Source organism: Telopea speciosissima, chromosome 10, assembly GCF_018873765.1.
Source record: "Telopea speciosissima isolate NSW1024214 ecotype Mountain lineage chromosome 10, Tspe_v1, whole genome shotgun sequence".
Lineage (NCBI taxonomy): Eukaryota > Viridiplantae > Streptophyta > Magnoliopsida > Proteales > Proteaceae > Telopea > Telopea speciosissima.
The window spans coordinates 45,068,970-45,084,500 of NC_057925.1; the positions used below are offsets into that span (position 1 = coordinate 45,068,970).

Sequence of the window (15,531 nt, forward strand, 5' to 3'; positions counted from 1 at the left end):
TGTAAATAATAGAAGATAACTCTAACAATCGGACGCAAGTGATCAAAGATAACCCAAAGACAAGTACTTAATTACCCTACCCAACTAACTAAAAGACGAACTCAAATAACAAAAGATTACCATGATACGATATAACCATGATACCTGATTATGATTTGTAGGTAAAGTTTTAAAGATTCCTATTTTTATTACCTATTTTTTTCCGGTAATAATCTTAAAGTGAAAATAGATATCTATACTTGGTGGTGTTTCCTACGTCTTCTCATAAAGCACCTTGAGATGACGTCTCTACCCCTGTGTAGATAGTCAAATGTGAATAGGTACTCAATCACGTTTGGAAAAGGTCATTGGAGAGGATTTCTCTTCAATGTCATTGGAGTGGATCTTTGGATTCCATTTGAATGGCTGTGAACCATTCCCGAACGTAAGCCCAACTCCAATATGGATAATATGGATAGTAGAGATGAGAGAGACCCGACTGTGTTGGGACACTATCCTATCCTAGATAAGAATGTTACCAATCTTAATAATACAAGTTACAGATTAACTTAAACAAGTGCACAGCTTCACAGTTTTCGTTGATATCATATGTAAGGAGTTTGATATCACATGGATATCTGATGTGAGGATAACGATCCGGTTGATAAAGAGGGAGAGATGAAGTGATGTATCCTGAAACTAGACGTGTTTCTCTCTCTCTCTCTCTCCTCCCCCACCCGCTAATCCGCTATAAATAGTGTTCTTCCCCTCTCGTTTCTCTCACCACTCCTCTCTTTCTCTCCTGTTTACTTTTTTTTTATAGTCTTCCGGCGTTATGATGGCGAATCTCACAGCTTTAGTATCTTTTTTTGTTTTGTTCCTCTTCACTCTTACATCTGCTTTTGAAATTTCCAGCAGTAATGCTTCTTCTGCAACTAGGAATTACACTCACGTATGTGACCCTCAAAGGTTTGCAGATCAAGGGTTGGACATGTCAGCCTTCCTTTTCTGTGATAAATTGGTTCCATATGAAATCAGAGCCAAAGATTTGATCGATAGGATGACATTGGCAGAGAAAGTGAAGCAAATGGGAGATAATTCAACTGGGGTTTTCAGACTTGGACTTCCCCCTTACGAGTGGTGGTCTGAGATCCTTCATGGAGTTGCAACTACAGGGTTTGGTACTAAATTCACTAAAGAAGTTCCTGGTGCCACAAGTTTCCCTACAGTTATTCTCACTGCTGCCACCTTCAATGAATCTCTATGGAAGCTTATAGGCCAGGTAGCCGTCGTAACATATATATATATATAACTTAGAGAATTAATTAATTATTAATGTTGTTATAATTGAGTATCAATTAATTATTAATTACAGGTTTCATCGACGGAGGCCAGAGCTATGTATAATCTTGGAACTGCTGGATTGACCTTTTGGAGCCCAAACATTAATGTGGTTAGGGACCCTAGATGGGGAAGAACCTTGGAAACCCCTGGTGAAGATCCGTTCGTAATTGGAACTTATTCTATTAATTTCGTTCGAGGGTTGCAGGATATTGAGGGATTTGTTGATGTACCTAATCCAAACTCAAGGCCTCTTAAGATTGGTGGATGTTGCAAGCATTACACTGCTTATGATATTGATAAGTGGTATGAAGTTGATCGCCATTCTTATGATGCTAAGGTACGGTATAATTAATTAGTTAATTAATGCACAAAATTAATAATTAAGTTTTTAAGAATTTGATATAATAATTCATTTATTTATTAATTATATATGTTGGTTTTTTGAAGGTTGCTGAGAGAGATATGGTAGAGACATTTAATCGTCCCTTTGAGATGTGTATTCGAGAAGGAGATGTTGTTAGTGTTATGTGTTCTTTTAACAATGTCAATGGTATCCCAGCTTGCAGTGACCCAAAACTCTTGAGAGAGACTATTAGAGGAGAATGGGGTCTTAATGGGTAATAAATATATTGCTTTTTAATTATTACTACTCACATTAATTTTTTTCCCTTTTTTAATTGGGTCCCTTCTCCTTTCACATTTATTATTGCTAATTGCTCACATTGGGGTTTTTTTTTTTCTTTTTTTCTTCTTCTTTTAAACATTTGTGGCTTACAGCTACATTGTATCTGATTGCTATTCAATGGATGTAATAGTTCGTAACCAAACATGGCTAGGTGATTCAAATGAAGATGTTATTGCACAATCACTCAACGCAGGTATTGTTGGATGTGCATGTCTCTATCAAATTGATTAATAAAGTGTTTAATACTTATTGATTTATAAAATATTAATTAATGGGTTTACCACAAATGGTTGTCTTTTTTTTTGTTTATTTAATAATTTATTCAATCTTAATATTTAAGACTCATAGTTGGTGATTGGGGCCTGTCTTTAAGATTAGGTATTTTTACTTGAGTCAAGACAAACTCGACGAGTTTAGTCATTTTTAAAAAAATCATAAAGCCAATTCACTTAAAACTTGAGTTAAGTATAAAAGTAAATCCGTATTATAAAACAATAAGAAACCCTCAACTCTTCGACTCCCTTCTCTTGTTCAATGGTATAAATTCAAGACGAGTCGAGTCAAACGACCTTGTTTTCCAATTATGATTTCAGTTTGGTTTCAAAAAATGTCCACAACTAGTTGGCAAATGCTTACTTAATCCTTAATTTTCTGTTTATTTAATTATTAATTTGCCTGTAAATTCAGGTTTGGATTTGGAATGTGGATGGTACTTCCAAGATTATGGTGAGAATGCGACGATGATTGGGAGAATCAAAGAAGGAGACATTGATAGGGCTTTGAAGAACAACTATGTTGTGCTCATGAGACTTGGATTCTTTGATGGAATCCCTTCTCTGGAATCTCTTGGAAAGAAGGATATTTGCTCTGATGAACACATTGAGTTAGCTGCTGATGCTGCCAGGCAAGGAATTGTTATGCTTAAGAATGACAATCAAACTTTGCCTTTGAGTTCTTCCACAGTTAAGAACATTGCAGTGGTAGGACCTAATGGTAATGTCACTGTTACCATGATTGGAAACTATGCAGGTATTAGACTCTCTCTCTCTCTCTCTCTCTGATAGTTTCGAAATCAAATGCTGATATATAATAATTTGATTTTATCTTATTAATTAGGTATTCCATGCAAGTACACTTCTCCTAAAGATGGATTCTCTAAATATGGAAATGTGACTTTTGTAAAATCATGTGGAGATGGAACTGCATGTACAGAGACAGATGACTTTCGTGCAGCTGTGGAGGCAGCAAATAATGCAGATGCTACCATCATTGTTGCTGGCTTGGATTTAGGGTTTGAGAGAGAGGAATTTGATAGAGATGATCTCAAACTTCCAGGTCAACAAACTGATTTAATCAATCAGGTCTCCAATGCTGTTAAGGGTCGACCAGTCATTCTTGTTGTCATGTCTGGAGGTTGTATTGATATTTCTTTTGCTAAGAATAACCCTAAAATCCAAAGCATTCTTTGGGTTGGTTATCCTGGTGAGGAAGGTGGTCGTGCTATTGCTGATGTTGTCTTTGGAAACCACAATCCAGGTAATTATATTAACCCTTAATTATTGCCTTATTTTGATGGCTAATTGATGATTATTTCTATTTAATTCTTTTTTTTCCTTACGTGTTTGATAGGTGGAAAGTTGCCAGTTACATGGTACACTAATGACTACACAGACAAGTTGCCCATGAATTCCATGTCCCTAAGGCCAGTTCCTGAATTTGGGTACCCTGGAAGGACTTATAAGTTCTTCAAAGGTGAAACCCTTTATCCTTTTGGATATGGTCTTAGCTACACCCAATTTCAATACTCAATGGTATCTTCTGGTAAAGCACTTCACCTGAAACTTGGAAGACTCCAACATTGCCGTGATCTCGCTTACGAGGACGGTGCCGCTAGGCCTCCTTGCCCAGCAGTTGTGGTTGATGACATCAATTGTGGGAAAGAGTTGGAATTTGAGGTTGATGTTCAAGTTCAAAATGTGGGAAAGATGGATGGATCTGAAGTTGTCATCGTCTATTCAAAGCCTCCGGAAGGTATCATGGAAACTCATATCAAACAGGTTATTGGGTTCCAAAAGGTGTTCTTGAAAGCTGGGGAGAGCAAGACCTTGAAGTTTACATTTAATGGGTGCAAGAGCTTGATGCTGGTGGACAAGACAGCTTATAGGGTTTTGCCATCCGGTGAGCACATGATTGTGGTCGGAGATGAAGAGCTCTTTTTACCAGTTCAACTCAATATTGAATCTAATCAAAACTAGATGGCTACTTAGAAAGATTATTTAGGTTATTAGCATTATCTTTTGTCTGTGTTCTCTTTCCTTCTTTTTTTTTTTTTTTTTCCCTTAATTCTCTCTCAAACACCAGCAGTAGTTAGGGTTAGGGATACGGGGTCAGTTTGTTAAGATGCTTAATTAGTAAACATGTAGTAAACTTTTACTTTTTACAATTATATATAATTCAGGTTTCTATTTAAATTTGCATATTTTGTTGGTTAATTAATTTTAAATTGTATATGTTCTCCTTATCATGTTGTTATGTATATGCCAAAAGCTCCAGATCTAATGGAAAAGCAACAAGCCCGAATCTGGACTGACTGATTAGTAAATAGTCCAGTATTGGGCCTAGACCAATTATTATTAGGCATTTCAGGTGCTTGGTTCTAGTCTAATATATGGGCACCTAACCAGGACCGACTGTTTATTGCTTGATTAATTTGTTTATGAACTGTTTATAGTTTGTTTATAGCCAAATTAGCTCAATCAACTCATTTAATGACAGATTAGCCTGATCAACTTAACTCTGATTACACATCGATTAACCATCCGACTCAATATAAATGTCTCCCCATGCCTAGCCTATGAGACCTGATTAATTAAACGATTCGGTAATATGGTGTAGGGCCTTAAATTGGTGGGGACCGATAAGGCTTGACCAAGACCAACCGGCTAACATTCCTACCTGTTAGGTGGCAAAACAGAACCTTGAACATCCAAGGCTATATATACAGGAAGAGTACACAGTAGTGGTCAGAGTATTGTTGATATGGCATGCATGCATGCATGCATGCCAATACGTAAAATGATATTTGATTGAGTTAGACTAAACAATTTTCCACTTGGATATTCTAGACCATGATCTCTCCATTAAATTGTCATAATAGCCATATCATCTATCCTCGTGGCAAAAGAAATAGTTGGTGTGTAATGGATAGATCCTAGCTACTAAGGTGTGTTGAAACAGTATTAGGTATCAACAACTGTCGCAACGGTCCGAAAAGGGTCATGTGTTTCAATCACTTGAATTGGGTTCTTATTATAGAGGATTATAACTGTATCCACAGTTGATACGGATTCGGATACCATGCACTTAAAAATAAGGGAAGCAGTTTTCTATACGGGAGTGTGGCCTACACCAGCACTCCTATGTGTCTATCTCTTTCCTCCTTAAAATAAGGGGGTAGAGGTGTCTTTTCACGAAGGGAGGAGAGAGATAGACTCATGGGAGTGCTGGCGTAGGCCTCACTCCCGGACAGAGAACTTTTTCCCTAAAAATAATTACAAATTAATACTTTACCAAAAAAATAATAATAATAATAATTACAAATAATTTAAAGCGAGTTCAGATATAAGTTAAAAGGGTTATATTCTTGATCGTGAATCCTGATCTGATCAGAATGGGAGGTTTGACTTGTTGGCAAATCAATGATTGATAAAAGAGCATCTACTCGACTCGGCTTTACTGAGTTTGTTGTTTAAGAAAATGTGGCTTCAATCGGATGGATATTCTTCTGTCACATCTTCTTGGCAATTCAATCTATAGAGTCCAACTCCTATACTTAAAATAGCTCTTAAGAGTCATCTAATTTACCTATCTGTTTTATAATGTTATTACACTTGAAATAATTAAATTATAAGAAAAAGAAGTGCACGCTGTCAGAGCATGGAAGGAGGAATTGGAATCAGATCGGTATCAGCCGATTCTTGGCCGATCCTGGTCAGGAAATCTGTATCAGTATTTGGATCGGTTACCAATCTGGATCAGTCGATCCATTCCGATCCGATTTGGTTAATTTTTTTTCAAAAAAGTACACAAAGATCCGAACTTATACTGGCTGATAATAATTGATATGGGTACAATATAGGTTGATCTTGAATCTTAAAACCATGATAGCAGTTGATCCCAAAAAATAAGTACGTTTTCCCAACTCCAATCCAATCCAAGGCCAATACAAGCTGATCCAAGTCGGTATCAACCAGATCAGTACCGTGTCCAATACTGATCACTGTGTCGGAGTGTAGATTTGAGCGTATGCACTCTCATATTGAGAAGTGGGGGGGGGGATCCACACTTTCTAATATTCTGACACGTGTGGATCCCATGTGGATGATACCATTTTTGGCATGTAGTATACAGATAGTTCCTCACACTGATGTCGTGGGGAACCTTCTTGTTAATTTAAAAATGGGAGAGGGTTCTTTGAGCAAGTGGAGGAACAGATCTTACATGAAATGGTTTCATAAATAGCAGGGCAGCGAGGTTATTCATGTGACAAAGAGATGTAGAGAGAGATGGAAACATATATATCCATTGTTGTTCACCCCATAGTTGCAAAACTAGGTCGAGACTTGTTCTCTTAAAAACCTAGTTGCTCGAACGAGTTACACTTTGTCAAAGAGAGTCAAGTTCTAATTGAATTTGGAGAAAATTACTTGGACACCCCAACAATTTGATTGAAAGAACCTTTGGCCATGGCGAGACTTCTGCTACTGCACCTGCAATTTGCGAATTTCAAAAATTGAAAGAACATAACACACCGATCTATCAACCAAAAGAATTAAGGAGCAAAAGTAAAGAGAAAAAAAAAACAGAACAGTGGGGGAGGGAGCAAAATAACCCTAATAACCCTACCCGAGATGGAAATAAAAGATCGAAGCGCAACACTGGTTGCAGATCAACCGAGAGATTGTTGAAAATAAATATCAATTGTCAAAAGCAAAGTGAAGAAATTGAGTTAATTTAATAGAGGAAGATTGGAGCAGAAAACAAACAAACTAAGGTTTTTGAATTGCCAGCGAAACAAGGAAACCGTGTCGCTCCCAACTCTCTCCCTCCCTTCCTTCCCCAAATAACCCAAAATATAATAGAGAGCGAAGAACTAAACTAACAGACCGCCTGACGGATGGTCATCACCGGTGTCGGACAGCACTGCGGCTGACCACAGGAATGGCCAGCAGAAGTGCAACACTGAGGGCTGGGTTTTGTATTTTCAGTTTCAGGTTTTTCCTGCGTTTTTATGGTTTACGGTTAGGGGTGAGGGTAAAATGGATATTTTCATTTAAGCACTAACAACAGACTAACACTGTCAGGTTTCAAGGGGTGTCAAGTAATTGTTTGAAAAGCTGGGGATAGTAAGAAAACGGGAATAGTCTAAGGGGTGTCCAAGTAATTTTCTCTTAAATTTATTTTGGGAAAAAAAAACTCTGTCCTCGAGTGTGGCCTACGTCAACACTCCCATGAGTCTGTCTCTCTCCCTTTATATGAAAAGACACCTCTACCCCCCCCCCCCTCCTCCCCCTTCCCCTTTGTTTTGAGGAGGAAAGATAGACACTTGGAAACTAATTTTCTTTTCTTTTCAAACCACTGTTGTCTTAGAAAATCTCAAGTTTCTTTTGGCAACCCACTATGCTCTCCAATTGTCTAGACTGTAGAAAGTTTTTTATGCATTACTGCACAATCCCCAATGTGTTGGTGATTGAACACTACTCTATAGGATTATGACATATCATAACCCACACCCCAAATTTACTATCAAACTATTTACACCTTAATTTACAAATTTTACACCTACTTTCTGTCATTGATTGAAATACCATGCATGGTTTAAGGTCATGCATTGCACGTGCCATAAAAAAGATTCTTTTTGAATTTGAACAACAAAGTGGGAAGGTGATGTACAAGGTTGTGGACAATTACTTAACCACTTAGGGATTTTCATATTTAAAGTTCAAAAAAAGGAGTGGAAGTTGTTGAAACTACCCACAACCAAGGTACTAAAATTAGGAACTCGACCCTAGGAAAAATCGAGATCTCGATCGAGTTGGTGCATTTTATTTTTCAACTCGAAATCTGGTTTCGGTGGGTTTTAGACCTAGTTTGGATCTGAAACTTGGTACTCAAGTTATTTTAGGCCATTTAAACACATTAGTACTATTAGTTATGCAAAAACAAAATCCAAATGGGAGTTTCACTTTGTATTTGTATTTCAATTTACTTAAGATATTATTTATAAATAAGCAAATACCCCCTTATTTGAATCCAATAAAAATAGTTAAAAAAATCAAATTCCAAAAGAAAAAAAAGTCAGCCCCTTAGTTCTAGAACTAAAACTGGATTTTTGACGATAGGTACAATTTTCAACTTTCTAATGTTGGGGTTTTTCTCAAATCTAAAAATTTCATAAATCTTAATGTGGTAAAACAATGCTAAAAGCAAAAGTGTGGTACAATATTCATTTGTTTTGATGTCAAAAAAAAAATAAAAAATAAAAAAAATCATTCAGAGCGATTTTGACAACATTCGTGCACACCAAATTAAGTTTGACCGATACATAACTCTTTCAATATAATTCAGATTTAAGCAATCTTGGACTTGTTCATGCTAATTTGTATATTTAAGATTTCAATCTAATGAATCTTATGGGGCCTGACTAGTCAACACAAGGTGTGATCCTAAGGCTAATGTTTTAATCAGATTTCAGACCTAAGATTAATGTTTTAATCAAATTTCAGAGGCTGATCTAATGGCTCTCATTGAAGCAGTGTTCAAAATCTGTAGTACACCAGTGGGGCGTCAGAAGATGTCATAATAGATTCCTTTTTAAGCCTTTCTATAGATCGGAATTTATGACATAGGTTTTGGAGGCCTTAAAGCTCGATTTTAGAGTCCCCCTCCCCCTCCATAATTTTGCGAGATCTCGTGTTGTCAGAATCCCCATTATAGCTTTCTATGCACAAATATTAATTAAAGATTTCTTCAAATAGAAGGTAATTTGGTCAAAGGAATGATTGGGCTCCACAGGTCGGCTCAAGATTCCAAATGAACTCGGATCAGGTCCAAGGACGGTACATGTCATTAGACCTGATCCGGACTCATTTCAAGGGGGTGGGAGAGAGACAGATTGAGGCTGGGCACAACACCTTACCCAACACAATCTGATCCTTTAGTTAAAAAAAAGGGGTAAATTTCACGGACACCCCCTTTAAGTATTCAATATGTCACGGGCATATCATATTTGGTCAAAATATCAACCTTCCCCCCTGACGTTAAGTAGGGTTACCACTCAGAGTTGAATGTCCATTTTACCCCCTTAGTTATTTAAATAAAAAACCCTAATTCCATCTTAAATAAAAAGCCCTAATTCCATCATCTTCCCTATTCTGCCAAATACCACCGTCTTCTTTTTAGGAAAATGAAACCCAAAAATGTTCATTCTTTCTTTCGTTTTTCTAAAATAAAATTAAGGATCCTAAAAGTTTTTCTTATTTTTTGTACCGAGCTAGCTCATTGTACATCAAGATCGATGGCATAAACATCAAATAGCTGAAACGATAGAGCGATTATTTATCCAAAGAACGAATGCAATTATACACAACTTAAAGATTCTTTTGTAGCGAAAAAACTACAGGAACTTTGTAGATTAACAATACATACCATTGAAGCTAGAGTCCTCAGTTTAGATTTTATCTAGTAAAACAGCAACAAGAAGAAGTAGAAAGTGAGAGAGAGAGAGAGAGAGAGAGAGAGAGAGAGAGAGATTGTGATTGGAAATATACAGGGGAACTGTGAAGTGGAATCTGAATTTATCTATTACAAGTTACAATAAATGATTTGGGAATCAGCTTCAGAAAAGGAACTTTCAACCAAAAAGCTTCGAGTGGAAATGCAACAAATAGAATTATTGGAATACGCATAGATTTGTAGAAAATTTGTATACACTCTATTTGAGCAGCACTTTTTAAAGTTCAAGGAAGAACCAGAAAAAGAAGATCCAGACAGGATCAACCAAAAATCGTGGAAAAGCTTCGAAGATAAAAACAAATCAACTTGAAATTTTTGAGACTGCGAAAATAGAAGTAGAATGCTCGCAACTCTGAGAATCCTACTTCCTACCTTCAGCGACCGAAAAATCTACCAGAGTAAATTAAATATCGAGATCCTTGGTTACAAAACTCAGATCAAAACCATCCGAAGTGGCTAGAAAATGAACGGAACCATAGAAACCGAGCTTCGAATACTCTGAAAAATGACTTCTCTTCTCTCTGTGTCTCGTTTTCTCAGACACCCTTCCGCAAAATCGAAGCAAAAATGGTGCCTTGCAGAGCCCCTTCCCTGTTCTTGCTTCTTCCGCCTCCAGACCATGGAAGACGATGAAGAGAATGATTGGTCTTTGGGGTTTAACCCTTAAGGGTATTATGGGAAGTTCACCCTATGGTAAGGGTAATTTCATCATTATAAAATAATTAACAGGCATTTAACTGCACAGACCTAACCTAGTGAACTAAGTTGAAATATAATCATAAAATAAGGACAATCTTTGATATTTTTTCAAAGTTAAAGATGTCCATTACATATTGAATACTTACAGGGGGTGTCCATGAAATTTACCCCAAAAAAAAACCTCTCACTTGTTAATAAGTATGATTCCATAATCCCCTCCATCCACTTGGGAATTTTACCAAAAATAATGCTAACTTCCAATTCATGTTAGTCGTCAAATAAATGATCCCTATCCCTTAACTCTACTTAAGGCAATGCTCATGCCACCTCAGTCCAATGCATGTCATTTATGCCTTCATTTAGATTTTAGTTCAAATTATGATCCCAATCCCTCTTATAGGGTGGGGGATCGCTGCTAGGCTGCGTGACCCTTTTACCAATATGGGAGCCAATGAAAGCGTGCACGGAACATGAACAAGAGTAGGAATTTTACATTTCACAGGGGTGGAGCGATCATTTTACCACCTCCTATTTTTGGGCACAGGTGCCACATAGGCTTGGTAGGGATCTTTGTTCCATGTATATCATCATCATGATCAAGCCCCTAATATTTTAGCATATCAATAAGCAGTGATCACATGCATTGAATACCCTTTTTGTCCATTACGAAATTTTCAACTACCTAATCTCCCGTTCTATGTAGGAAAATTGAACTAGCCCCACCACCAGAAGGTGGGGTCCCCATAGAGGGAGGGGACAAGGGGGAATAATAGGTTGTCAAGCATCCGATGGGAAAGGGTCAAACAAGTGACCTCTCCCAGGACTTAGGCCAGCACTCAACTGCGATTCACAGCCACCAACACGACAAGAGGCGCTCTCTACTCAATGACACTTAGACTACCCACATCATGTTATACTTGTAGAGTGGCTATCTTCTAACCTTTATGTATTTGTGGGCTTTTCAAAAGCCCAATTTCTTGTAATCCATGCTATAAAGAGAAACCCACCATTCATATATCAGATTTGTTTGTGACAGATATAATTTTGGCTGGTTAATCCATGAAGGCACCAACCACTCAAAATTTTATGAAGATGTTATTACCTTGATAAGATGCATATGAAATATTAGTAGGTGGTTACTATGGACATGCATTTGGTATGAGCAAATTCTAACCCAAAATCATCATGCAGGCATGATATTTGTTTTTATAAAACTCATTGCCCTTAAATATTTACAAGACATTATTTTTTTCCAGTTTTTCTTTCTTCATCGGGAAGAGAATTAATTATGATGATGAAACTCCAAATGATAAGAGTAAGACATTGGAGCAAACCAATTATAGGAATTTATTTAGTAAGTGTATATTTTCAATAAGACCTTTTAGATTACTTATTTTCTAAAATCACTCAATGTCATCTTATTCTTTCTTTTTTTTTTTTTTTTTTTTTTCAGTGTAGCATTAAAAGTGGAAATTTCAAAAGAATCTGACGTAAGAGTGAAGAAGAACAAAACAAAAAAAGATACTAAAGCTGCTGTGAGATTCGCCATCATGAGGCCGGAAGACTTCAAAAAAGTAAACAAACAAGAGAGAAAGAGAGGAGAGTGGTGGGAAAGAAGAGGGGAAGGAACAGTATTTATAACGAACGGGTGGGGGAGGAGACCGGAGAGAAAGGGGTCCATTTCTCCCACTGTGATCTTATCCAGGAAAGTCCAGTTTCACTTCATCTCTTCTTTCTCTCAGTAGTGTCCCAACACAGTCGGGTTTCTCATCGATCTCTACTATCCATATTGATATGCATAAAAATGATGACTCACCTATAATATAATTGGTTGACACGTAGCGTGAGGTTGGGTCAAAGTAGAGTCCAGATATTTCTACTTAACTCCGTTTTCCCTATTTATTTTTTTCTTTTTTCTATTTTTCTTTTTCGGTCTCTCACCGTTTTTTAGGAATCCATGATACGTGATTGAGTTCAAAACTTCAAATAGGTAATTAAGATTATGGAAAAAGAAAAGATCTCGGTCTTGTAGCTAGGTAGTGTATATTCCACGCAGCCAATCTCATGGTCATCGGATTAGAATCATGCATGTATTAATGACCATTGATTTAATTTAAGTATTAAAAAAATACTTGATTGAATTTAATAAGATTCTTATTCTTATTTAAATATTAATTAGACAGGATCACGGTTTATATTTACCAAAATAAAACGATTAACAACCGATTAATGCTGGCTAACAATTCTATCCTTTAAAACAAGTGTGAAGAGAGAATTGTGGAAGGTAATTACAATCTACAAGGAAACTATACTAAACAATCAATCAATTAATGCTTTTGCCAACAATTCTATCTTTTAAAACAAGTGTGAAGAGAAAATTGTGGAAGGTAATTACAATCTACAAGGAAACTATATTATACAATCAACCGATTAATGCTTTTGCCAACAATTCTATCCTTTAAAACAAGTGTGAAGAGAGAATTGCATGTGGAAGGTAATTACAATCTACAAGGAAACTAACTATACAATCAATCGATTAATTACTTATGTCAATTAGGGGATTCTTTCTTGAGGCAATCTCCTTTGAGTCGATTTGCTCAATCTCCTAATTAGGTACCCCAACTGTAGGGAACGTGTGATGTTTATCTCTTATAGTCCGAAACAGCCAAACAGGGGAAGAGAGGGAAGAGGGCTGAAGGAAGAAACTTGTCCCTTCCAATGATGAAAAGAAGAGAGAAAGGGATTCAAATTCAGATTCGGATTCGGTGAGAGAATCTGACTTATCTTGACTACCTATTTCATAGCAAATCAGATTGAATGGATTCCTAAGGCTAAACAGGAGAAGTAGATGAAAGCATTACACCCCTGGTTACGTCTTGAAGAATTAAGGAGACGATGGAATGGAATGGTGAATAAGAGAAGTGCATGAGACAAACACTTGTGACATTGTAATTATTAAGGCCTAAGTGGTTGTTTCAGAGGATAATTGTGTGCAGAATCAATCGGTTCTCTTTGTGAGTAATTGAGGTCCAAGTGGTTGCAATTAATTGATTCAAAATAAGAGAGGGAGATAGGCACATAAATTAATCAGTATGTCATTACAGTTTTTGTCTCATTATGTTTTTTTTTTTTTTTTTTTCTTCTTTTCTTGGCTTTCAAACATAGCCTCAGTTCCCAACTATTGTTCAGATCATAATTAGTAAATTCGGGAACCGCATTAAAACGGTTACAGATACATACAGTAATTAAACAGACCAGAAGACAATAATACTTTTAAAAAATCCAGCGTAATAAAATGTGCATGGCAATGATATGGTACGTGTTTAATACATGTTTAATACGACTATTCTGTAAGCAAAAATACAGACATATATTCACTATATAATAGACATATACACCATTCTATAAATATATTAATAATGCATCATAAAGTTATCAAAAACAAGAATTTCATTGAACTAAACATATATATATATATATATATATATATATATATATATATATATATTTGATAAGGTCATTTATTAGATAACGTGAAAGCTCATGGTTGAAGATTACATAACTTCAGTAACCATGGATTGGAAGTAGGTCATGCTATCGTACACGTCACCGATAGGGCTCTCTTGCCAGATAGTCAACCAAGCTGTTAGTCTCTCTTGAAATAAAAAGAAAGCTACAGGTTTCAAAACAAAAGGAAAGATTCAAAACAAGAGGAAAGATAGATAATATCTTCCAAAACAGGTCTCAAGTTAAGTGGTGAAGATGTTAAACCACCATGAAGATAATTGATGACGCTTCTATTAACTGACTCCAAGTGAACTCGATCAAAACCCTCTAAAAGCTACCAATATTGATGTTCTTATTGCCATAGCTAGCCTCCCCAACTGCAAAATCATTGAAAATTGTAGGAATAGATACAGCATGAAGAGGTTTCCCCTGACAATCACAACATATAAAACCAAGTCCACCAGATGTTGAGTTTGATGGTAAACTAGCATCACAATTGATCTTCACCACACCTAAAGGAGGGGCGATCCAAGATAGCAGGTTGTTGGAAAAATCAGATATGGAACCCGATTGGATACTTGTAGTAGGTTGAGCATTATAAAACTCATTGTAAGCCGGTACATAGGCTTGAATAACCTCTTCAGGAGTTCAACTCCATCACCAAAACACTACATCATTCCTTGCTTGCAAATAAAAGTGCAGTGAAAAATCAACGATCTCCTTGTCATCTTATCATGTAGTGAGAAGGATCCCAATGTTGAATCCACCAGTGCAAAGAAGGGTCATCTCGAGGTGTTATAACAATACCAAGTGCACTTCCAATCCAAATCGCCCGATTAAATGAAGAAACCATCTACTGGTATATTTTGGCTTCGAAGTGCATCTAATGTTGCAACACCTGAGGCACAAGCTCTCCACAAAAATCTTTGAATCTTCTGGAAGGTCTTGGAATTTCAGATGTCTAAACAATCTCAAACCTCTTAATCAACTCCCTTCTTCTCTTATTGCAAAAGGATTTTCTACCACTTCATTATTACCCATTCCAAAAACAATCTCAAACTCTTTAAGAACTCGATTTCATTCTCACTTTATCCAATGCCTCTATATCTCCAAGTGTCGTAAGGAATCTCAAACTCTGAATGTTGGACTTTCATATATATTAGTCAACCTCTATCTGGTCTCATTACAATTTTCTCACTTTAAACAACTATCTTCTCTTCTCTAACCTAGAAATCCAGACTATAGCCAGGGCCGGCCCTCTAGATCTGAGGCCGGCTCAGGTTCAAGTAAGAGAACATTCTCGTATGCCCCTAAATCTACCTGGTGGAATCTACTTTATGGATTCCATCAGGTCGGCTCAAGGACATACAAGTGTTAGAAAAACAACGCCCCAAATGGCGATTTTACAAAAGAAAAACAAAGAGAAAGAGAAGAACAAACACACAAGACAAGATTTACGTGGTTCGTCCCCAAAATGAAAGGTTACATCAACGGCCAAGTGATAGAACGAGTCCACTATTTCT

General features: G+C 36.7%; 1 protein-coding gene across 1 annotated transcript; it reads left to right on the top strand.

The window, feature by feature from the left end:
• Nucleotides 1–886: 886 nt before the first annotated feature.
• LOC122643629 (beta-xylosidase/alpha-L-arabinofuranosidase 1-like) lies at nt 887–4,263 on the top strand. The gene is made up of 7 exons (XM_043837236.1): nt 887–1,261; nt 1,355–1,660; nt 1,771–1,940; nt 2,101–2,201; nt 2,696–3,037; nt 3,125–3,544; nt 3,638–4,263. The coding sequence occupies exons 1-7, from the start codon at nt 971–973 to the stop codon at nt 4,261–4,263; spliced, it is 2,256 nt and encodes a 751-aa protein (XP_043693171.1). The 5' UTR covers nt 887–970.
• The last annotated feature ends 11,268 nt before the right edge of the window (nt 4,264–15,531 follow it).